The sequence below is a fragment of the Balaenoptera musculus genome, chromosome 15, assembly GCF_009873245.2.
Source record: "Balaenoptera musculus isolate JJ_BM4_2016_0621 chromosome 15, mBalMus1.pri.v3, whole genome shotgun sequence".
NCBI classification, from domain to species: domain Eukaryota; kingdom Metazoa; phylum Chordata; class Mammalia; order Artiodactyla; family Balaenopteridae; genus Balaenoptera; species Balaenoptera musculus.
Window position 1 is genome coordinate 85,338,413 of NC_045799.1, and position 24,679 is coordinate 85,363,091.

A 24,679-nucleotide genomic window follows, 5' to 3' on the forward strand; every position below is an offset into this window, starting at 1 on the left:
CTGGGGGAGCAGCCTGGGAGGTCTGGAAACACAGATGCGTCCCAGGCAGGAGGGCAGCCTTATCCTGAAGGTGGGGCCTGTCCTCCAGTAGTAAGTGTCCTGAAGGCCAGGATATGGGCTCCTTTCCGCTGTAGAACCCCGAGAACACAGAGCTGGGCCTGGAGATTTCACAGGGGCGGGGGCGGGGGTGGCTGGCACAGCAGTCCTGCTGAGGAACCCACAGACACATCTCCCAGAAGCAGCTACGGCCCCTTGGAAAACTCTGCCATGAGTGCCACACCGACAGCTAGAGCGAACACCCAGTCCCCTTCTGGCAGCACATCCAGATCTCCCCTGGGGATCTGGGGATCCCTCCTCCCATGCGGTCCCTGTGGTCCAGGTAGAGATGACATTATCCCCTGGCTTTGGGACCTCAGGCCATTGGCTGCAGCAGATGGGTGTGTAAGGCAGGCTAACGGGGGCCAGTGGATTGCCACTGTAGGCACCGTAGAAAAAGGAGGCTCTCTTCCTGCTGCCTGAAGCTACAGGGCCACCTGGATGAAGAGCCCGCCCCAGACAGGAGTGAGCTGAGAGGAGACTGGAACCAAGGGGGGACACGGGACCAGCCTGTTAGGGCACTGGATCCAGCCATGCCTGAAGCTGTACCCAGGCTCTTCAACTTTTCTGTTATGTGAATTGATAATTGATTCTTTCAGCTTAAGCCTGTTTGGGTTTCTAACTCTTGCAAACTGGAGTCCTTACTAATGTATTATTTTTACCAATTTGAAATGCCTGGACTCAGAAATCAATCTCAGTGAGAAATCTCCTAAAGATTACGCTTTCTCTCTGAGGTTAAAAGGATTGAAATATTACATATTTGGACTGGAGGGGACCCAAAGATCATTAACTCTCAACCTCTCATTGTTCTGTAGATGGGTCAGACCAATCCAGTAACCACACAGGGTCTCAGTCACTCACTCACCACTTACTGACTGACCAGTCCAGGCGTGTCCTGGACATTTATCCCACAGGTGGGACAGGCAAGTTGGGAGCAGAGTTGGGACAAGGACCCCAGTCTCCTCACTCCTAGCCCGCAGCTTTCCCCTCTGCACCACGGTCCTCAGGGCCAGGGCTCAGAGAGGTGAAGTAACTGGTCCAGCATCACACAGCCAGAAACCGGCCAAGCCGACACTCAGACGCTCAGGGCGGTCTAACTCGGGAAACCGTGTTGTTTCCAGGCTGTTTTCACACAAGTCTGAGCGTTTCATGCCGACCAGTGTGCGACATGATGAAGCGTCTGGCCACGTGGGTGGAAAGTGGTCCCGCTGAACTTCATCTTCTGCAGGCCTGGTTAGCCGCACCGCTCAGCAGCGGAACGAAACCGTTACAGGGGCCCTTGGGCTGTGAGAGGCGGAGACTGGGAGGGCAAAGGGTATGTGGCAGCCACGCTGGAGGCACTGCCATCCTCCTTTCAGAACATTCTCTGCAGCGTAAACACAGACGGCAGAGCAATGCGCTGAGGGCAGAACACCCGCCTCTGTGCCCTGGCCCCGCCTTCCGTGTCCCTGATGGAGTCTGTCGCCCACGCCGCGGTGGCAGAGCCAATGGACGACCTCCTTCCATCCCTCTCCGCGGCCGCCCTCCCCCCCGGGAGAGTCAGAACGGGGGCGGGTGTGTGTTGGGGGTGGGGCCCCCATGGAGGGGGTGGGCACGGCCGGCGCCCTGCATCAGGGCCAGGCCACACGGGCTCGGCCTCAGCTCAGCACCTGGGAAAAACACCTGGTCCCCCCGAGTTCACAGCAGCTCCACCACAAACCCGAGAGGTGGAAACCACCCAGGTGTCCACTGACGGGCCCACAGGTAAAGAAAATGTGGTGTCTGCGCACAGTGGACATGCCTACTGCACGAGAAGGAACAGAGTCTGACACCTGCTACAACACGGATGAACCCAGAACACACGCTGAGCGAGAGAAGGCGGGTGCAAAGGACAAATGTGGTGAGTCCACGCCTAGGAAGTGCCTAGACTAGGCAAACTCACAGACAGAAAGTAAATGAGAGGCCGTCCGGGGCGAGGGGCTCCTGTTTGGGAAGATGAAGGAGCCTAGAGGAGACGGGGCAGGGGGCAGTGGCCGCACAACAGGGGACTGTGCTTCATGCCCCTGAGCTGGACGCTTGCCAGTGATGAGGTCGGCACGTTTCACGTTAACTGTGCTTTACCACAAAACAAACAAACAACAAACAAGCAAACGCAGAAGGAGACCCATGAACTGGGCACACCCCACGGTCGCCCGCTGGCTGGCTGCGGCCCCAGTGCCGGCCGGGTCTCCCGCCCGGGCTCCAGCCCTGTTCTCTGGACGTCTGCCCTGGTCCTGGGCCTGAGGCCCTGTCCGGAGTGCCCGGGCCCCCGCAGGCTGGGTCCTTTCCCTGGAGTGCAGGCTGGCGGTGGGCAGGGCAGCTCTGCAGGTCCCAGCTGGCCGGCCGTGCGCCCCTCAACCCAGTGGCGCGAAGGCCCCCACTGATGCCCAGCGAGGGCCCAAAGCGCCTGCTCTGACAGATGGCATGCGCCATGTCCCCTCCCTGAAATGTCCCCTCCCTGCCACGTCCCCCCCCTGCCCGCGTGGGCTCTTCTGTGGCCAGGCCCACGTCCTCCTGGGACGCCTGGCCCCTGCCCCACCTGCTCCAAGGAATCTCCACCTGCCCCCCAGACAGACTTTCGTGTAGAGGCCAATGCGACCTCCTGGTGGCTCACTTGGTTTATCCTCGCTTACACGAAAATACTGTGGGACTGTTCCAGAAAAGTCCTGCGAAGCTAGGCCTTCAGTGCTGACTGGTTCACAATGATAACCTCTCCAAATTGCAAAAGGTCACCTGATGTGTTCTGTGCGCCGGCCGAGTGACCAGAACCTCTGTCTTCCTGCAAGCCTGGGTCTCTGTCCTCAGAGGGATTCCAACCATCCTTCACCCTCCCAACTCTGCACCAGCAGATCTGAGCAGAACCCCCAGGCCATCTGCTAAGCTATGAGGAGACGGCCGTCGGCGGGGCGGTGGGCGTCAGGGGAGGGGTCGCTCTGTGGGCCAGAGGGCAGGCGGCACAGCTCGCTGCAGGGCAGCTGGGGGGCAGGCGCACTCTGGCCTCCACACAGGGCACGACGTCTCCCTGTGGGTTAGCCCCACAGAAGGGACGGTCCTTGAAACAAACCTAGGGGCCACCTCTTCCCTAAAAGGGGTACAAACATGGATCCACGTGGCTTTTCGAGACCTGGGAAGGGGCTGCTACAGATGGTCAGGCTGACTCAGCGCCGGGGCCACTGCCCGGGCCCAGCCAGAGACGGCAGGTGACAAACGTCCCCCCTCCACACACGGAGGTTCCCACACACCTAGGTTCCCACGGAGGTGACGGCATCGCTCCCCTAGAGCAGGTCCTGATAAATCCAGACGTCAAACACCCCTGAATCTCAAAAGCAAGACGTGGCCGCTCCCCCCGTCGGGACACCCAGCCCTCGGCCTCTTTCCAGCCATGACCAGAGGCCTCCTGCCCCGCCAGCAAAGTGACCTTCATCGAGGCGGACGCTGCTGGCACCTGAGCTCCGGGCTGGGGGTGGGCACGGGACCTACCGGCCTCGCCGACGAAGACCTCCACGGGTGCGCTGGCCGGGCTCTCGCCGATGACGTTGTAGGCTGTCATGACCACTTCATAGCGCCGGTATTTCTTCAGATCTGCAAGGGCCAGGGGACAGGGGTCAGCTGGTGGGACCCCCTCCCTTTCTTAGAAAACTCCCTCCGTGAGCCACGCTGGGGGACCAGTGCCCCTTGAGGAGATGCGGGGGAAGAGCTCTTTCTTGCAGAGAGAGGTCTGCGAGGGGCCTGCCACCCTCTGTCCCGGCACTAGTGACACTCGTGAGGCAAAGACGCAACCCATCCTGCACTCAGGGAAAGGCGACGGCAGGCTCCTCTTCTGAGGGAAAGAAGCTAGGACACAGGGCCTGGCCCGGGCTTGCCTTTTGGTCCAGAATCTCTCCGTAAGCGTAGGGACAGACGGAGTGAGACCCTGGCCCAGCAGGGCAGGCAGAACCTTGACCACCTTCAAGGGAGGGACTGGGGGTCGGATCCGCTGCACCTCTGCTGAGCTAGCCGCTCGCTGGGAGGCACGATCTGCAGGAACCACGCACCCAGGTGGTCCGGCATGCACCTGGGGCCTCGGGAAAGCCACACAATGGGGAGAACCTTCCAGAATGTTTTGGCTTAGAGGTCAGCTGCTCTCACCATGTTGGCTAGTACAGAGCTCGTGCCTGGCTACCTGGCCTGGGCGAGGTGTCTGGATTCACATGCCATTTTCTTCCCAGGACATGGCCATTAAAACCTCAAAGGCCTCGGTTTGCCGATACGTGTACATTTCATGGTCAAGGTTCTGTCCATATGGTCCAGCCGTGCTGCCAGACAAACAACCAGGCTTCGTCTCAACCCCGGGGCTCGTGTGGCCCGGGAATCCACGGAGACACACCAGAGTGGACGCTGCTGCGTGGTCGGGGCCTCCCCCCGGCCCCGTACTTCATAACCACGATTGGAGGGCCTGGACGAGACCCTGGGACGGAGCCCTCCTCACTGGGGCCGGGCCCGCACTGGACTCTTCACCTGGGTCCTCAGGGAGGTCACGTCTGGGGGACCGCCCGGCCCACGAGGGACTTGGCGGAGAGACAAGGAAACATCCAGGGAGCGATGGGTGGGGGGTGAGCGAGCACACGACGGATGGACGAGGTGATGCTTGGGGAGGTGGGACAGCTCCGTGAGCCCCGCCCCGGCTGCCAGGCTGGTCAGCTGGCCCAGGTGGTGGCGGGATGAAAGGGCATGGGCTGGTCAGCTGGCCTGCACACCTGGGGCCAGGGGAGGGCCGGCTCCCCCTCCCCCATTTATCCTCTTTCTAATCCAGCCACTTCTCTGTGCTGAAGTGAATCGCATCAGGGCCCCTTAGCCTTGCACTCGGTTGCTGAAACCCATCCCCAGCCAGGAATCCAAGGGGAAGCGGTTTGGTTAAAGAGGAATGAAGCATGGATGGATAAATTAATGGGGTGTGTGCATGCGGTGGACTGTCCCCCAGCCTCGAGAAGGAAGGAAACCCTGACGCTACAGCATGGATGAAACTAGAAGTGAACCCAGCAGACACAGAGGGACCAACACTGTGTGATCCCACTTCTGTGAGGTCCCTGGAGGAGCCAGGGTCACAGAGATGGAAAGCAGGGGGTGGGGACCAGGGGCTGGGGGAGGGGAGGGGCGTCCGTGTTTCATGGGGGCAGAGTCTCAGTCTGGGAAGATGAGAAAGTTCTGGAGACGGATGGTGGGGATGGCTGCCCAACAGTGTGAATGTGCTTAATGCCAATGAAAAATGGTGAAGATGGTAAATTGTGTGTTATGTGTATTTTACCACAATAATAAAGGGGCTTAAAAAATACGTCGAAGGAGCCAGAGAGGAGATCTGCCCACTCTGCCTTTCCTCCTGTCCCAAACTCGAAGACCAGCTGCCGGTACCCCCACTCCCAGCCTCTGCTTCTAGAAGTTTCCTTTCCTGTCTCCCTGGCGGTTCTGGCATATTGCGAGGCAGTGTTGGAGGGGGAATTCCAGACACGAGAGCCACAAGTCCAAGCTGGCTTCCACTCGGACCCCAGAGAGGCCGCGCGGCGCTGCGCGGCTGCTCCCGGTCACGCGGTCACACAGCTCCCGCTGAGGGCGGCGTCACTTACGTGTTAACTCGTATGTCGTTAACGTGGAGCTGCTGTTCACGGTCTGGAAGCTGCTCTGGGCTATTAGAGGCAAGCAGAGCAGAAAGGCCGTCAGCACGCAGGGAACAGCTCTTGCCATGACGGGCCGCAGGCGCGGAGCAGGGGCCTGGCCGGGAAGCCTCTGCACCCCCCGCGTGGCGGGGCCCCCGTGCCGCCTGGCGAACCAGCCAGGCCCCCCGGCCCGCGAGGGGGTGGCGTGTGCTCACCCCTCAGGTTAATCGGGTCAAGTGCGCATCTGGCGCGAGGCGGCGTAAGCAGCTCAGGAGGAGACGGAGAGCGGCGTCTCCCGGGCAACGCCTTCACAGGCACCTTGTCGGGCTACCTGTGCTCAGGTGGAGCCCCGGGCTGAAGCGGACGAGGAGACGACACACAGGGACCAGGAGCACAGACCCCACCGCGCCCTCTTACTCCACGGATCTGATTTTGTGACACAGCCCAGGGAGACGCGCGCTGCGGTCTGGACGTCAGCAAGGGACACCCGGGGTGACGCTGAGACTGGGGGTCACGACTGAGCCAGTCCTCCTCCTGGGGGGGCCGGGGCCGAGCTGCAGCCCCGAGACCCCAAAGGCGGGCTGGGGAGGGGGCACAAGGAGCCGCCCGTAGCACGTGTGACCCTCGCCGAGGCCCGAGCAGGACCTGGCTTCCTGGCCGGCCTCCCCCGACCCCGGCGCGCAGGCGTTAAGGCTCAAGTATCTCCTCTGACGGTGTGTGGGTCGCCAGGAAGAGAGGAGGCGGGAGCGCGGCGGCCTCCCCAGCAGCTCCAGAGCTCCCTCGACGGCCGCTGGAAGGACTGTCAGAGCCCGCGGAGGGGCCTGGCGGGGTGCAGGCGAGCAGGCAGATGAGCCGGGAGAGAAGCCGGGGCTCCCTGCAGCTGCCCCAGCGCACCCCAAACCTGCTCCGCTTGGGGCAGCCCCGGCTGCGCCTCCTCCTGAGGCACAGAGGCCCCACGCGGCACACGCCCTGCGCTGGCCGGCTGACCCCTGCCCCACCTGAGCCCCTGCCGCTCTGCTTGCCTACCCGCACCGAGCTGCGCTGGGCCCTGCATCCCCCGCTTCCCGTCACATCCTCGGTGACATCCTTGTACCCCGACAATCACCTCAGATGGCTCCTCCTCCAGGCAGCCTCCCTGGTCCCCCACCGTCTGGGGGCCTCTGCTCACGGCACCTCGCTGTGCCCTGGGCCGTGCGCACCGTCGGCGGGAGGGGGCAGAGCCGCACCTCCTGCAGCCCCCGAGGCCCAGGCCTGGCGGGAGCAGATGTGCCGTGGTCACAGGAACCTCCCTGCTGACGGGCCCGTGCAGGGCGAGGAGAGGGCTCACCTGTGAGCTCGGCCCGCAGAGTGGAGGGGGTCTTGAGCGTCTTGGACTCAGTGGCCGAGGCCGCCTCGTTCTCCAGCTCCCGGTAGTAGATCCTGTATCCCTGCAGGAGGCCGTTCAGGCTCTCATCCCTCGGGGGCTGCAAAGACACCACAGTCAGGGGACCTGGATTCACGTGTGGCCGCCTGGCTAGGAGGGATTCACCAGTCCACACGGAGGGCCCTCAGCTGTTTGCAAGCAAAGAGGCAGGTGTCACACGGATGAGGAGCGCAGGGAACTCGGGGACAGAGCCTGCTGTGAGGCTGCTTCCCCGCAGCCTGGGGCTCCTGGCGCCTGAGTGCGGGCACGGGCGTCTCATCCACGTCCGGCCCAAACCCCGAGCCCCAGGGCTGAGGCTGGAGACCGTGGCCCAGGTCACAGACGGGCGAGGAAGCTGCCCGTAGCGGGCCAACCCAGGACCTGAAGGGAACCGTGGATGTGGCCTGGCTCCGCCTCGTCCGCCGCTGGCCTCACCCCGTCCCCTCAGCCCCTGTCCCTTCTGTCCACCCAGGCCGTGGCCGTCTCCCTGGGATCCTCACTGACCCCTCCGCGTGCCCGGTCACCCCCACTCTGCCCGACTCAGGCGCAGGGCTGGAACCCACACCTCCCTTTCCATGTCAGCGCGTGACGGCGGAGCTCGTCTGACTCTTAAGAACCCGGTGGAAGCCAGGTGACGGGTAGCTCGGTGATGAGGTCAGCTCGAGGGACAATGTGAGCCCAGGACCCGTGCACACCCACACTGGGTGCAGGGGCTGGTCAGGCAGGGCCCAGCCAACCATCCCTTTCCCTGTGGCTGACAGATCTGTCAGGAGAAGAAAGGTCGTCTCATTCCACACGGAATCCCAATGAGGCCGCAGCACCGACCCCGGTCTTAGGGGCTTCGGGCTGCAGTTTCCCCTCTGGGATCCTCAGCGAGTAAAGGACCAAACCTCCCAAACTGTGACCAGACAGACGGACCAAGAACATGCCCGTGACCCCTGGCTGGAGGGGTCACGAGGCCCCTGGATTCCTGTGACTCTACAAGGCCACTGCCTAAGTGATGCCACCGTGCCTTGGTACACAGCGTCCTGGTGCCTGAATGGAGGCCACAGATTTGGTAGGAAAGCCCCTCAGTTGTTGGTTGAACTGTGTCCTCCCAAGAGATACGCTGACGTCCTAACCCCCGGTACCTGTGGATGTGAGACCTCGTCTGGAAACAGGGTCTCTGCAGATGTAATCAAGTTAGGAAGAGGTCACACAGTGGTAGGGAGGGCCCTAAGGCAATGACTGGCTTCTTCTTGGAGGGCAAATCCATTTTATTTGTCTAAGTCTTTAATGCACTTGCCTTTTAATCCAGCAATTACACGTCTGGAAATCGATGCTACACAAACATTTGCAGGTGTGCTGTCCTGAGTCCTACAAATACAAGCTCGGGACTAACCCCCGGCCACCCCCCCCAAAAAAAAACAACGCCAAAACCAATCCTCTCTGGGTCTTTCCAATGACACGAAGACAACAGGACGGCCTTCCAGCTTGAAGGGCACTGACAGCAAAATTGCTTGCAAACATAATCGCAGACTTTGGACTCGTGAACGCCATCAGGTATTATAATAGTTAATTCACACGGGCACCTAAATGTTCAACGTGATGGATCCATGAAGACAAAGCACATTTTAAAAGGCAATATACAATCTAGCAATTATTTGACAAATGCTGAGACTATAAAAAGACCCAAAGATTCTTATAAGATGAGGACATTTGGACACAGGGAGATGTCATGTGAAGGCAGAGGCAGAGGTTGGAGGGATGCGTTTAGAAGCCACGGAGCACCGAGGACTGCCGTGGCCGCCGGCAGCTGGGGAGAGGCAGGGAGGATGCCTCCCCGTGTCTTCAGAGCTGACCGACACCTTGATCTTGGACTCTGGCCTTCAGAACCATGGGAGAGTAGGTCCCTGCTGTGCTAGGCGCCCAGTTGGCGGTGACCTGTTACGGCAGCCCCGGGACACCCGCATGCTTTGCTGTCCAAGCTCTCACCCTTCAACCCTAGTCCCTGAACGCAGGCACCACGAGGATCTGGCTGTTCAGATGAGCCCCTTCTCTGTGACTTCTTGCTACTCGGTCCCAAACCCAGGAACCAAGCGGATGTGGGCAGTGCAGGATCCTCTGCGCCCCAAACTCTCCAGCAGGACAGCACAGACAGCAAGGGAGATTCCCGAGACACAGCGGGCCCTGCACGCACGCGCGCACGTGCCAGAGTCACCACGTTTTCACCAGCGAGAGCTGCCGCGTGCTCGCTCGAGCCTGGGCGCTGCGCTGCGGCTCTGCTGCAGCCCTGACGTCCTCGCGGTGCTTCCCGGGTCCTCGGTGACGCCCTCACCTCGTGACAAGCACCTCGGCAGGTCATTTTCCCCATCAGACGCAGACACGCGTGCCTGGGAAACTTGAGCGGACTCGCCACGTGGATGATCCACGCGTGTCCATCTTGCTGGAGGAGCCCAGCAAATCCAATCGAACGACACTCCTCCTGGCTGAGGGGTGACAGACCCCAGCGTGAGCTCAGGGGCAGAGAGCCCCCAGGAGGGCCGCGTCGGGGCCGCCAATGGCCCCGAGCATGTCTCCTTAAGGAGCCGGTCCAGGCTCTGCCCACCGGGGGCCGGCGGGCTGCTGGGCACGTGGGGGCCTTGGCTCTGGACCCTCCGTGGCTGCACGGGGAGCTGGTCTCCGGGGCGGGACTTTTCTGTTTCCGTTTCCCTCCTGACCTTTCTCAGCCACCACACCCAGCACAGAGGGCCCGGGGGCTGGCTCGCCTCCAGCCCCTTCCCTTCCGGTTCTGGCCGCCTTAGCAGGACCCTGGGGCCCCCTCTGAACACTGTGGACTGTCAGGTCAGAACCGCAAAACCAGAGCCCAGGGACTGCCAGGTCAGGTGAGTCTCCCTCGTTTTGCTTTTCCCTCACAGGGTTGCCAGATGTAGCCAAGGCAAACACCGGGCACCCAGTTGAATTTGAATCTCAGAACCATCATCGACGTGAAGTTTACGTTAGCGGGACACGGGCGGGCTACAGGCACACCTCGCGGTACTGCACTTCACAGATACTGTGTGTTTTATAAATTGAAGGTTTGTGGCAGCCCTGAGCCGAGCAAGTCTATCAGCGCCATTTTCCCATAGCGTTTGCTCACTCCGTGTCTCTGCGGCACACTGTGGTATTTCTCACAATAGCTAAAGCTTTTTCACTATCGTTGTATTTGTTAGGGTGACCTTTGGTGTCACTCCTATGACTCACTGAAGGTTCAGATGATGGTTAGCATTTTCTAGCAATAAAGTATTTTTCATTCAATCAAGTACATTGTCTTTTTTGACATACTGCTATTGCACACCTAACAGACTACAGTATAGTGTAGACATCACTTTTACATGCACCGAGAAACCAAAAAAGGCGTGTGATTCGCTTTATTGCCAGAGTCTCTTCATTGTGATGGTCTGGAACCAGAACCCCAACATTTCCAAGGTGTGACCACTGACGCCCCTTTGCCTGAGTGCCGGCCACTGACACCCACAGGTGCAAATGTCTTTAAAATCAACTCACAGTCATAGAGTTAATGACATGAAAGGCAAGGTGGACCAGCACAGACCTGGTGTCTCCTGGATGGCGTGTGTGGACGGGTGACCAGCAGGGCACACAGGGTCCCCGGGACACACGCCTGTCCGTCCGGCCCCGGTGGCTGAACCACGACCTTGACCACTTTCTCCAGCACTGGGCCCTCTGTCCTCTCCCTCAGCAGTTCCCAAAACGAAGCCCAAACCGACAGAGAGCGAGGAACTCGGGAAGCTGAGTGCTCTCAGGGAGGGAGGTGAGAACAGGGGTGAAGCCCGGGGGTCTGACTGGGGGGCAGGAGACAGGCTCTGTTTCTTGTTACGGTTTTTATTTTATTTTATTTTCCTACATTTTGTCCTTTTCTTTCTTACCAATTCTGATGGACAAAACCTCAGTGTTGGAGATGCGGAAGCATCCCTGTGAAAGGGCCCGTCACCGGGCGCCCTGGGACGTCCCTCCGCTTTCTCTCCAGCCGGCCCAGCCTCCGGGCTCCTGTTCGGCTTGCTGGCCCACCCTGACGACTGTGGCGTTGCAGATCCTTCCCTTAATACGGGGCGTTGCTGACGTGTTGTTTGTTGTTTTTTCCCCAGATTTCTCCCTTTAGAGTTCACAGAATTGTTTTCAGAATCGCTTTTAGGGTTTTTATTTTGTACCACCCTCCCCTATTTAAAAATTGGTTCCGTGTGGTAAAGGCAGACACCATTCAGCGTTTAACGCTAACTGATGCCAGAGACAGGGTCGGTGCTAATGCATCACAACAGAGGCTGAGACGCAAATCGTGTGTGTGTGTGTGTGTGTACAACACACACGCATCTATTCATAAGGATGGAAGGCGGCAATCTGCCACGTCAACTCTAGTCCTGTTTTCTTATTGGCTACAGTGGAGACAAATTACAATCCTTATTCTGTAGGGCTCCCTTCAAACACAACTCTTATAACATGTGACAGAACGTTTATTTCACCCCCTTCTTTAAAAAATGCAACGGATGGAAAAGTTGGAAAAGTCTACATGTAAGAATAAAAGGAGAGACGTTTCTCCACCCAACACCTAAGTTGTACAGAGAAGGTCCAGGGCACGGCGATGCATTCTCCATGGCCCTTTGCCGACTAAGGCCAAGCAATTCCAGGGCCTCTGACCCTGGGGACCCCAGGCTGCTCACAGATGCGGCCCCTGAGGGAGGGGGAGGCCTGGACCCCACAAGTCCCTGCAGTGGAGGCACTAGGCTGAGGCCCACCAGGTGGTCAGCAGAGCTCCTCTGCTGCAGGGGGGACCTGCCTGCACCGCCGAGCCCTGAGCCACTGCCGGGGAGCACGGCGCACGCCCCAGCCCCGTCTTCTAGCGCTGACCCGCTCAGCAGGTCGATGACACGTCCTGAGTTATGACACACGAAGTGCCAGAAAGGGAGGGCTCGCCGCAGACTGGAGCATCAGAGAGAAACAGACAGGGCACGCAACCGTGGAGCTGGCCCTCGCGGGAGGAGGGGTTTGATGGGGGAGAAAAGGCAGCCCATCTAGTGGAAGTGCAGGGAAGGGCGGGGCTCAGGCGGCGGGGGGGTCACTAGGAGCAGCCGGCCAGGGCATCGATCGGCACTGAGCCAGGACAGGCTGGGTCCTGTGCCGTTCCCCACGTGGGCGGCCCTCCCAGGCCCATCTGGAGCTGATCTCCAGGAGACGGGCCTGAACGGAGAGTCCTCAAGTCCACAGGAGCCTGTTAATCAGGGGTCGGGAAGATGCCCGGGTACGAGAGACAAGACCCGGGGGCTTTTGCTTCCCCTCTCCTGGGAGACTGTGCCCCGCATCCAGGCTCATGTGCGGCACCGGCTGTGCACCCGGGGAGCCCCGGGCCACCCACATGACGCCAGCGTCCTGCCTGAGGGTCCCGGGGCATCGTTGTTGTGGAGGAGGTGGGAAGGGAGAGGCGGTGATGATGGGAAATCCCAGGCTTCCCTCTCTGGGGTCTGAGCTGAAGACAGGCAGGTGGGCAGAGCCGTCTCAAGTCCCAGCCCAGCAATGTCACCCTGGTCACCTTCCAGGCCCAGATTATGGTCATGGCAGCTGCAGTCACCCAGACCCCAGCAGGGAGCCTGCAAAGGCCCAGGCCTGACCCTATAGACACACACAGGCCTGAGAAGGGATGAAAGTGAGAGAAATTGACTTTCAGGGAGTGGGGAGCTTGGGAGGAATGGGAAGGACTGGATTCAACTCACCCAAAATATCAAACAGGCAGGATGCTGGGAGTTTGCGAAAATAACAACGTCCTCCCTGGGGACCAAATGTGGCTCTGGAACCAGCGGCAAACACCCGGTCCCCAGCCTGTGTCCACACCTAGGGGGTCTGGGGTGCGGGGGCCGGGGGAAGGGGCAGAGGCTGCCGATCCCGGGCGCAAACCCTTCCAGCCGAGGAGGAGAGGCTCCTGCAGGGGTGTGAGGAGAGGATGCTGCAGGGGTGTGAGGAGAGGATGCTGCAGGGGTGTGAGGAGAGGATGCTGCCGGGGTGTGAGGAGAGGCCGAGAGGAGAGGATCCTGCAGGGGTGTGAGGAGAGGCCGAGAGGAGAGGATCCTGCAGGGGTGTGAGGAGAGGCCGAGAGGAGAGGCTCCTGCAGGGGTGTGAGGAGAGGCCGAGAGGAGAGGATGCTGCAGGGGTGTGAGGAGAGGCCGAGAGGAGAGGATGCTGCAGGGGTGTGAGGAGAGGCCGAGAGGAGAGGATGCTGCAGGGGTGTGAGGAGAGGCCGAGAGGAGAGGATGCTGCAGGGGTGTGAGGAGAGGCCGAGAGGAGAGGATCCTGCAGGGGTGTGAGGAGAGGCCGAGAGGAGAGGATGCTGCAGGGGTGTGAGGAGAGGCCGAGAGGAGAGGATCCTGCAGGGGTGTGAGGAGAGGCCGAGAGGAGAGGATCCTGCAGGGGTGTGAGGAGAGGCCGAGAGGAGAGGATGCTGCAGGGGTGTGAGGAGAGGCCGAGAGGAGAGGATGCTGCAGGGGTGTGAGGAGAGGCCGAGAGGAGAGGATCCTGCAGGGGTGTGAGGAGAGGCCGAGGAGGAGAGGATGCTGCAGGGGTGTGAGGAGAGGCCGAGAGGAGAGGATGCTGCAGGGGTGTGAGGAGAGGCCGAGAGGAGAGGATCCTGCAGGGGTGTGAGGAGAGGCCGAGAGGAGAGGATCCTGCAGGGGTGTGAGGAGAGGCCGAGAGGAGAGGATCCTGCAGGGGTGTGAGGAGAGGCCGAGAGGAGAGGATGCTGCAGGGGTGTGAGGAGAGGCCGAGAGGAGAGGATCCTGCAGGGGTGTGAGGAGAGGCCGAGCCCCACGTCCCGAGGCACACCTGCTGCAGCTGCGGGCAGGTCCACATCTGGCCCCGCCAGAAACCGCCGCGCCCCCCGTGATGCCCTCCCAGCAGGAGCCGTACCAGCCCCGGGGAGGAGGGCCAGGTGGTCGTACAGCCCGGAGGGCGGGCTCTCTGACGGCCTCACTCAGTGAGGATCTCATGACCCACGGCGACGCACAAGGCCTGCCTGCCTGCGCGGGGTCCTGAACAGGGTTCAACCACACTTTCTATCCCTCGAGCTTGGAATAAACCATCTGTCATTTGTGAGAGGCCTCTACGACTCCGGGTGTCCTGGGAGGTCCCAGTAGGGCAGCTCCATGTGACACACAGAGAGTTCCAGAAGCAGTGGGCCCAGTTCAAGTCCTGGCTGTGCGATGGCCTTGCAGGGCAGGCTCAGGCCGGTGCACAACCTCCGGGGCTCAACCTTGTACCTGCTACATGTGGAGCCGGCCTAGGTGGTCTCTAGGGGGCTTCTGAACAGAAGTCTCCCTTCGCACGTGCAGACCTTTCTCCCAGCCCTTGGCCCTGGCGACGCCGTTCCTGTGGTTTCTGATCTAGCACGTGCCCGTGGAGGCCGGGCCTGGTTGGTGTCGTGTTCGTTTCTATCTTCCCACAGCTCCTCTGCCAGGCCTGGGACACAGCAGGTGCTTAGTCAGTGCTTGCGGAGGTGCGCCGGGTTTGCTCAAGTCAAGGCGGCACCACCTCTGGCTGACCTCATCCTGGACCAGCCATCTGTACGGGCAGACGCTTGAAGGGACTGGGGTCCCCTCTGAAAACACCTTCACTCTGCCTTCTGCACGTCAGAAGTTCCACCAGCAGGCTCTCTGGGGGGCCAGAGCGGCTTTCAGTTTTCGAAGCCCCCGTTTACTGCAGGTGAGCTGGTCAGAACGCACTGGCATTGATGGCCCGCTCCGGCGGGCGGCAAGGGAACCGAGAGCTGGGGACGGCCGGGAGGACGAGGGCGGGCGTCTCGTAGGCGGCAGGGTTGAGCGGAGGGAAGGGCCCGGGCGGGGAGGGGGCAGGACTCCCACCACGAGCCTCAGTCCTGGCCGAGCGCTCAGGGACGGGCTGGGGCCGGTGCAGCGGGCTTTCCCAGACCGGGCACGTCTGGGGGGACCTGGGCTTGCGGAGGGTCCACGTGGAGTCTGAGGCCTCACGGCGAGTATGAGACAGAGCTGGAACTCAGCTGCTGTCGTCCTGAGGCCTGAGCCCATGACTTCCCATGACTTCCGTTTCCTGGAGCACAGAACAGGGATTCCCTCTGACGCCTGTGGGATTAAGTCCCGATGGTGCAGCGGAGCACAGGAGGCCCTAGAGAACCCGGCTCCAGCGTGCCTTCCCTGGAAACACAGCACCGAAGCCCAGCAGCCGTCACACCTCCGAGCCTTTGCTCTGGCTGTACGTGATGTTTGGATAGCCGTCTCCCTGCCCTTTACTGGGGGAGTGAGGCAGGAGATAGATGGGCCCCAGGCAGAGCAGCTGGAGTTTGTCCCCTGTGGGGGGGGGGACAAGGGCAGAGAGAAGCTGAGCCCCGCCCAGATAAAAGATAAAGAGACCACGTATTTCTCATTCTTGAGGTCAAGGAGACCTGCCCCGACTACACACGTGCAGAAGGGCCCCTCGGAGGTCACAAGGGACGGGGTGCCACCCTATAGTAGGTGATGTCAACCCACCCATAGGCCTCTTCGCTAGAATCCATCTCGGCTAAGAGATGCGCGCGCACACATGGGAGGACCCTGAGATAAACCAAATACGGACTCAGAACCAGGCAAAGCAAGATGACTGGCCGAAGGGAACCCGGAAGAAATGCCCCATGTAAGTGAGTCAAACTGCCACGAGGGTGCAACTCTCTCTGAGTCCAGCCGTGTGAGTCTATTCACACATATCCTTTTTCCTCCTAATAAACACTTTACTTGTTTCACAACTTTCCATCTCTTTGTGGGAATTCACTTCTACAAAGCTGATGGGCCAGGGCCGTGTCCCTGGCCACTGGTCTAGTGGCCAGGATTCAGGACTCTCACAGCTGCAACGTGACTTCAATCTCTGGCCGGGGAACTGAAATGCTGCTTCAGGCTGCCGCAGGCCAAGGCCACCCGAGATCAGGAGGACCATTCACCCTGTCACCTCCCGCCTCCCTCCGGCCAGAGTCAGCTGTTCCCCTCCGCTGGCTTCGCACTAATGCGTGTAGAGCTCAACGCACTAAACGGAAGCTCTTCAAGGTCTGGAATCTGTCCCGTTCACCTCAAGGTGCTCAGCACCCCACGCCGGAGCTGGTCCTCTGCAGACAACAGAGCACGTGGTGAGGAAAGGAACGAAGGCCAAGAGCTGTCCTGAAGAGGCCCCGCCGCCCCGTCCCCCCTGCCCAGGCAGCTGCAACACTCCTCTTAGGAAGGCGCCCTGTACGGCACTGAGTCCCCCCTCCCCCGAGTCCATCGTGCGTGATGTGATCTGTCCCTTAGGATGTTTTCTTTGATAGAAAACAGCCTCAAAATCCACTGCAGCCACACAAGGGGAAATGCATTTGAGTGACAGACTGTGTGACCTGCTGGAGGTTTCAGAACAGCCAGCTTAAATGTTGTGATCAGTTCAGAGATGTGAATGCCCAGTGTGAGCTGCACTCAGTGTGGACACAAAGCTACCACTGTCTAGAATACACACGCAAATCCTTAGATTCCAAACAGCACTGGACCCGTGAAAGGCACAGATTGATCATCCTACTAAGAGGAATCAAATCTGATAGAGAGACCATTCAAATGGGTCAACGGCCTTGAAGTTACAGGCAGTGTTTGCATTTTTAAACAAATTACAAAAAAAAAAAAAGTTTACAGGTGAAACATTTCATTTGGAATGCAAATCTATATTTAAACGTAGTTCCTTTGTTCTGCTCACTCTGATTTAGTAAATTACTCGTAATTTTAATTATACTTCAATTGCCTGGCAGTTGACAGGCATTTATTTCCACAGTGCATCATACTGACCACCTCCTGCTCAGGCTTCCTGGAATTAGTTTGTTCTGCTGGGGTCTGAAGGGGGACAGCTGACAGACACACAGGCCAAGCACCTTTGGTGCGGCTCTCGCCACTTCACAGAGTGTTCTAACCGCAACTGAGGGCTTGCAGCCCAGTGGCCAGAGGCGGGATGGCCAGGCTGACAGCCAGCACCTCGTCCACAGCCATGTGTTCGGAGGCAGTGAGGTGACATAGCCCTGAGCCGCTGCCTTCACAGAAAAGGAGCTCACCTAGTTACCGGGCAGCCAGACCCCAAGCCTACAAACAAAGCACAAACCTGGCAGAATTCAGCACAGCCCGAAGGACCTACCTGCTTTTGGTTGATCATGTTAGTGGAGGGTGGGAAACAGAAGGGCTTGGGACCTTGAATTTCCATTTTGAATGTTTCCCACCTCCCATCAGAGACCCTGATGGAAGTCAGGGCTGTAGAGGTCTAACGGGCCTTGGATCAGCGACCTTGCAGTGACGTCAGAGGTCACCTTTGACCTCCTGTCTGTACGGAGGAGGAAGCTGGGGCCAGAGAGGCCTCTGGGGATCAGAGTCACGCGATGGCAAACTGGGGCCCGCAGACTGAGCCCAGGCCCTGGACCTCTCCTGGGGCTCCCTGTCCCTTCCCGTCCCGCCCTTCCTGTGCCAGTGCAGTGCACCCGGCCAAGAGAAGCCCTCTCCACTCTCCAAGGCCACGTCCAGACCATTATTTGTGCTTGGTTCCCGCTGATTCTGGCTGTGATTCCGGCATTATCTAGACGATTATCATCAACCCGGAGGAAGACTCTCATGCCCACACAGACCACCCTCTGGACCCCCAGCCCACAGCGGCCACTCCTAGGCAGACCTCAGCTCCCCGTGGCTCTGAACCCAGACCACAGCGCCTGCCCTCTGTCTGCCCTCCCCACGGCCTGCCGGCTGTAGGCACTGCCCCCGCCCAGGGCGGCAGTCCCCCTTCTGGACTCAGGAACTTCCCTTGTTGGTCAGATGCTGTGCCCATGCTCATCCCTGCCCGTGGCCCCTGCCCACTGGTCTGTGTGCCTGCCCGGCCCAGCTCCAGCCCTGCTCCTGAATTAGCCCCCCAGGCCCTGGCTGGATCCCTCGCCCTCCGCTGGGCTCGCCCTCAGGCAGGGCAGCCGTCCTTGGCGGTTCTGCCCCTCGTTACTTCTGTCCTCAAGGCACCTCACTGTTAGCAAAAATGATCCAGAAGTGGAAATAAGGCAAAGAGAGGGCAGCAGGTCCTTTCGATGCTGTATTAGAGCACTGTTAACAGCTCACGGGATTATCTGATTATTTAGGAGAAGGTTCCTTGGTTTGACTAAAGACTTGGAACTAACAAAGATACGTGTCATCCTGTTGATGTTCTGTCTGGTTGGAAACAATTTCTGTACAAACGACAACCCAGCAGGACGTGAACCAGTCTTGCCACAGAAGCCTTGCTCTGTCTGCATCCTTCTCCAAAGCTCAGTCCGTCTGTGCTCTGGGCACCCCCCTTGCCGTCCTGCTGGTCCCCTCAGGGCGCTGAGCACGAGTCCATCATGCATGCCACGACAGTCCTGCATCTCCCGTCTTGGAAGTTACACTCACCACTTCCCCGCACAGCGTGCAAGCCCGACTGGCGTGTCCCCTTTGTCCCACTCCACCCCGACCCGGGGCCCGCAGGTGTCAGCTGACCACGCGGTCGCATGAACGGTTTTACCAAACACCGCGGGATTCTGGGGCCCTTACCTGCCACTGGATCAGAACAGACGAGGTGGTGTGTGGCGTCACAGAGACAGAGCTCGGAGGCTCTCCCGGAACTGAAACACGAGAAAGAAGAAGGCAAGGATTAGGCGGTCCTGCCTGTGCTCGGCGGCCGCTTGGGCCAGCTCTCTCCCGGTCCCGGTCAGGAGGCAGGGCCAGGCCCAGCCCCCGGGGAAGCTGGCCAGCCAGCGTCCAGCCTCCCTCTTCCCTGGGGATGCGCTTCCCCCACCCGCCAGCCTGTGTCCAGGAGAGAAGGAACCTCATCCTGGTCGGGCGATCACAGCTCACGTCCCTGACCTTCCCCCAAGGCGGACCCCCAAGACAGACACGCGAGTCTCGATCTCTCCACGGGGAGCTGCTCACACCAGAGGAGGTGCCCGGAGAGGCCCTGCGCTTCCCAGGTCTCCCGGGGGCCACCCCTCCCCCAGAGGAGGGGCATCATTTTTTTGAGGTGCTCCGGTCGGAGCGACTTCTGAACAGGACAGATGATCAAGCCAGGCCACAGCGCCCCTGGCTTTACACATGGACGTGACTGTCAGGGACGGAGGCTGACTTCCGGGGGCTGGAGGGACGTCTGCCCTGGTCTGGGTCTTGGTGGCAGCTCTGCTCTGCTCCCTGGGGGACAAGGTCGGTTTGACCCCTGCCCACAGCCCTGCCCTGCTCTCTGGAGTGTCTGCCAGGCCCAGCAGGCCTTGCCGACACCCCTTCCCCACCTCTGCTCCCGCTGGGCCTGGGCGGCCCTGTCTCAGCAGACGGATTGGCCTCCTTTCGGCTGCCCCACTGTGACATCCTGAGACCCGACACACAGTTAAGGTTCAGAAGTAGGCTCTGAGCAGAATGACTGAGGAGTTCTCCCCGCCCCGCCCCCAGGGTGTGTCTGGCACACCCACCCCACTCACCATCCCGCCCAGGGACAGCTCTCTACCCTGCGCCCTCTGACCTCCTGCTGTTCTATCTTAAGGCCCTGATCCAGCTTTCCTGATCACACAGGATTACAATTACGGGGCGGTCTCAGTACCCTAAACACTGTTCCAAGAAAACGTTTATCAGCAAACCATCCACAGGCTCCCAAGCCCCTCCCCCAGCACAAGGCTGCCCACCCCTGGAGTCAGCCTCTGCCGAGAGCTGGACTTGGACGATGCAATGAAAACACAAGGCCGTTCCACGGCAAAGAGAAATCGCAAATCTCAGAAAAGGAAGATGACACGATGAACGCATCAAAAGGAGTGATCTGAATATGAAAGGGGTGAGAGAGGCCCTCTTCTGACTGAGCCCGTAAGGGGCGGAGGGAGGCTGGAGGGGGCGTCCTGCTTCCACAGTCCTTCTCAGAGACTCCCCCCAAAACCAGCGTGCTGCGTTTTCTTTCTTCTAACAATCAGTGCTTAGTTGGAGTGGAACCTTGGTTGTGTTAAACGTAGGATTAAAGTGGGAGTCACAGAAGACAACCTCAGTTTCTCCAGGGCCAGGTCCCGCCCCTCCTCCCCGCAGTCGGGGCTGCAGCCTCCCATGAGCTCGGCGGGCATGTCCCTGGTCAGGATCACCGGGGGGCCCTGGTGGCTTCTGCTCTGTTGCAAACAATCTCTGCGTGCTCCTGAAGAGCTAGAAGGGTCCCCGGAACCCCTGAGCCGGTCCTTCAGGTCACTGGCGGCCTGGTGTTGGAGAAGCTGCCCTTCCAGGTTACAGAAAGAGCAGAGCTGAAGGTGGGGGGGTCCCAGGGCGAGCAGGCAGAGATGGGCTGGCTTGAGCCTGGTCCCCTGCTGCGTTCACGGGGGGAGCGGGTGCTCTGGGCGGGTCTGCGGATTATCATAAAGCGCCGCTGGGCCAGCTAAGGGTTGGGGTCTGCAGTCCGGGATCAGAGCCCAGCACTGTTACGTAGCAGCTTTCCTTTCCAAGCCAAGCACCTGCCTGTCTGCTGGGTGGACTTGAGGACACCGTCTCCGGGCTCCCTCCGAGCCTGGTTTGATTATCGATTGCCAAACAAACTCACAACGGACCTTCGGGCCCAATTCCTCTGAGCAGGACAGGGCCGGTGAAAAGCCACCTGGAGCTGTGAGGGGGTCTCACTTCCATCACTTAACTGTGCTTCTGTCAAGTGACAAAGCTGGGTGGCTCGTGAATGAGAAAAATGGGGAAAACCTCTTAAAACGCAGGTACCCCACGACATCTATCTTTAGTCACCCTATAAGTTATTCAATCTCAGGGATGCTAATGGATGTTCGGAGTTTGGAAGCCAATCAAAGAAACCTCCCTCCATGTGGAAGCCCTTGAAGTCTTGATTTACGGCCCTGGGCTGTGCAGGAGCGCCCAGCTTCTGCTGCTGATTGAATTCCACTGCCCATGGCCACTCCCCCCGCTCCCCGGGGTGACCCCTTCCCGGCTCAAGACGAGAGTGGGTCTGTCCAGGAGCCAGGGTTTCGGGGCGCAGAGGCGGCAGCGGGAAGTGGGCCCCCTTGCTCACCGTCCTGCAGTGTGGTTACCGCCTCTGTCTCCGCGCTGAAGGTGCTGTCCCCAATGTCATTGGTGGCCTTCAGGCGCAGCTTGTAGGAGGTGAAGGGCCTCAGCCTGAAACACGGAAGAGACCAGTGACCGCGGAGACCTCCGCCTGCCCGCGGGCCCGGGCGGCGGCGAGGAGCGGGCATTCTGGGGCCGGGGCTGAATCCCTCCGGGCAGCAGCGAGCCGGGCCCCCGGGACTGTCTGGGGAGCAGCTCCCCAACACCCGGCCCCGGCTCACTGGCCGCTCTGGGAGACAGGAGATTCCCGGGGCGGGGGGATCCCAGAACTTCCCAGCGGGGGGATGGAGCTCTCGCCTGGGGCTCCTGGGGGAGGGACGACCACTTCCCGTAGTCAGAGGCACCTGTGCACAGCACATCGCTGCTCTCTAGCAGCTCGGAGAACCTCTCAGCAGGAGCTAATCCCGCCGGCGAGGCACGCAGCATCCGGAGCGCGGAGGGCAGGCGCTCGCCCAGCCCACCTCCTCCCTCAGCCCGAGCGCTCCCTCGCGGAGCTCTGTGCCAGCCGGGGCCCGGCTCCAGGGGCTGCCCCTGCCCCCCTCCCCCCCATCCCGCTGACCGAGCCAGACGCGGTGCCAGCGCCGAGCAGCACAGCCCACGTAAGCCGCAGGGCGGCTCTGCAGGGTAGAGCCGTCACGATTCCCGTTTCACGGGGAGGGGGCAGAGGCCCTCGCCCTCCGCCGGAGGACGGGTCAATGGCTGGGGGGCGGAGGTTGGAAGAGGGGTCTCGTCTTGAAGTAACACTGCCTCCCACCTTAAGCAAGGCCAAGACAATGTTGGCTGTCCACGTGAAAAGATGTCCCCCTCGGCCCACGGATGAGGTTTTCGGGACATTAATGCACTCCTTGGTGCCACCACTGCAGGCTTCCCCTCTCCCTTCCATCCTTCCTCCCGCCCATCCATCCATCCATCCCCCCACCCACCCATCCATCCCCCCATCCATCCACCCATCCATCCCCCCACCCATCCATCCATCCATCCCCCCATCCATCCATCCATCCCCCCACCCACCCGTCCATCCTCCCTCCCATCCATCCACCCATCCATCCCCCCACCCACCCATCCATCCCCCCATCCATCCATCCATCCATCCCCCCACCCACCCGTCCATCCTCCCTCCCATCCATCCATCCATCCCCCCACCCACCCAGACGGTCCGTGTGCCCAGCGCAGAGCCGCACCGACGACTGAGGCTTCAGACAAACTCCGCCGTGTGGACGACACACAGACCTTCACCCCGTCCCCCGGCGGCGCTTCCCTACTCAGCCCCGGCACCCGGCTGGCCGGCCGGCCGCTGTCACCGCCCTTCGGGTTTTACTTCCAGAGGAGCAGATGAGGGCCCTGCGTCCTCCCTTCCCTCCCAGCAGCGGCTGTATCTCAGGCAGCGGCCCCGCTGTCCTCTCCGTTTCCCGGACCCGAAGATCCGAAGTGATTCTAGACGCTCCCTCCCCGTCCCTCTAGTCCAAACCATCTCCAAGTTTCCTCAACTCGGTCTAAGCACAGCCCTCCCTGCCTCAAACCAACCCTTCCCCTGGCTCTGATCCAGCCTGTAGACCAGTGGTTTTCAAACTGGGCACTGAGGAACCCCTGAGACTCCGAGGAACCCTCTGGGCTTCCAGGGCCTCCGTTCCCACTGCATCAACCAACAGCAGCTCCACTTCCATCTGGTCTGTAATTGGTTCTGGGTAACACTTTGTTAGAGAAAGGATTCTGCTTTTTGAAACACTGACAACCATTTCTGGAAACCATGATCAGAAAAGTTTTCTCTACCTCTGTTTTCAAATCGCCTCCTGCGTAAGACCGATGGCAGCGGTTCTCTGTGAGCTGACACCGCAAGGGCTGCTCCCGCTTCACAGCCCCCCAGAGCCGACCGCACCCTGCTGCTCGCTGGTCCGTCCGCGCCCCGATGCCACAGCCAGGAAAAGCGGTGACGGGCAACCCCGTCTCGGCCCTGGCTTTAGTGGAGACGCTTCCAAAGGCCCACCCTGAAGGACGGTCTGGTTTTTGGGCGACACCCGTTATTCAGTTAAAACAGACAAGTAAGTTCCCATCTGTCCCCAGCTTCCTAGGAGGGATTTCATGAACGGTGGAGGTGACCACGTCTTTCCTCCCCCGGCCTCCATCTCACCCCGTCTCCCCATCTGGGCTGAACAGCAGCGCCCACACCGTGAGGCTGTTGCCGGGATGAGTTCAGCAGACGGGCGGACGGGAGTCTGGCCCACAGCCAGCACTCGGGACAGAGCAGGGGCCGTAGTGCTCTTGCCCTGCAGGTGTCAGCTTCACCAGCCCCAGGCGATGCCTGTCCCCTGCCCACTGTCCCCTACACCCCGTTCATTTCCTCGTCTCCTCCAACACAATTTGTAATTAACTGTTTCCTTGACGACTGTCTTATTTACAAGACTCAGGACTCCTTGGGGACAGGGACAAAGGCCTCATTTATTGCCTTGTCCCCAGCACCAATGGCAGTGCCTGGCACCCAGGAGGTGCTCAGTGAATACCCGCATAAGGGATGAATGTCTGGGGTGACATTATCTGTCTCTGAAGTTTCTTGGGAGGGTTGAATAAGAGGACACGTGAATATCAGCACAGGTCCGGCACATGGTAGGTGCCCCGGAAATGACCCTTGTCTTTATATGTAGCACTTTTATTATCCAGTACACTGCCATTTAGAACATAGTAGTGCCTATGACTTATGACATTATATTCAGTACTTCACTGTTCTCTAATGATTTCGGAATCTGAGGCCGAAGGTCAAGCTATTTGAAGACCACCCTTTCTTTCCTGACCTCCGGGGTCTCCAGGAGTCGGGGGCACAGCAGGGGAGCAGTAAAGAAAGGCTGATGGCTGGATGACATCTGATGACAGGTCTGTGACAGATGGGCTGGGACGAGGAGACTGGGAAGTGGAGCCCCCGGCATCAGACCTGCGCTGTGCAGGCTCTCCCCCTTCACAGGACCGATGACTGTCCCCAGGAGTCTGAGCTGCAGGACTTACCCTCTCAGTAGGAAGCCCTGCCAGGTGCCTGAAAACAGGCAAAGAGTGACTCGGAGGCCGTGAAGGGAGCGGCCAGCTCATTGCCCTGGAGAGGTGACCACGGTTACCGTGGCCACCTCCTGGTCTCCATCCTCTGCAGGAGCTGCTCCTTTGGATTACTGGTCTACCTTCTACCCTGAGCACACCCTCATCGTCCCATCCACCCCAGCCCCTCGCTCCCTCCGGGCTCACCCCTGGGCACAGCAGGAGTCCATGACTACTTGACAAATGAATAAGGAACAAGCCCTCCGATTTCCCCCAGTTCTGCCCTCTGTTCACTCTTCCAGGCCTCCTTGAGCCTCTACTTTGGAGTCGGCCAAGCAGGAATTTAAATTCTGGCCCCGCCACTCCTAACTGGGGCACGTCGTTTAATTTCTCTGAGTCTCACTCAGTTCATCTATGAA

The 24,679-nt window shown here is 60.1% G+C and overlaps 1 protein-coding gene across 1 annotated transcript in view; it reads right to left on the reverse strand.

Moving 5' to 3' along the window:
• Window positions 1-24,679, reverse strand: part of SDK1 (sidekick cell adhesion molecule 1) — an 824,383-nt gene that overhangs the window by 57,829 nt on the left and 741,875 nt on the right. The window contains exons 33-37 of the mRNA XM_036826800.1: window positions 21,190-21,293; window positions 18,717-18,787; window positions 7,072-7,207; window positions 5,715-5,774; window positions 3,595-3,696 (exon numbers count right to left, since the gene is read on the reverse strand). Of these exons, the coding sequence (XP_036682695.1) occupies window positions 3,595-3,696; window positions 5,715-5,774; window positions 7,072-7,207; window positions 18,717-18,787; window positions 21,190-21,293 (473 nt within the window). The remainder of the gene's footprint in view (window positions 1-3,594; window positions 3,697-5,714; window positions 5,775-7,071; window positions 7,208-18,716; window positions 18,788-21,189; window positions 21,294-24,679) is intronic.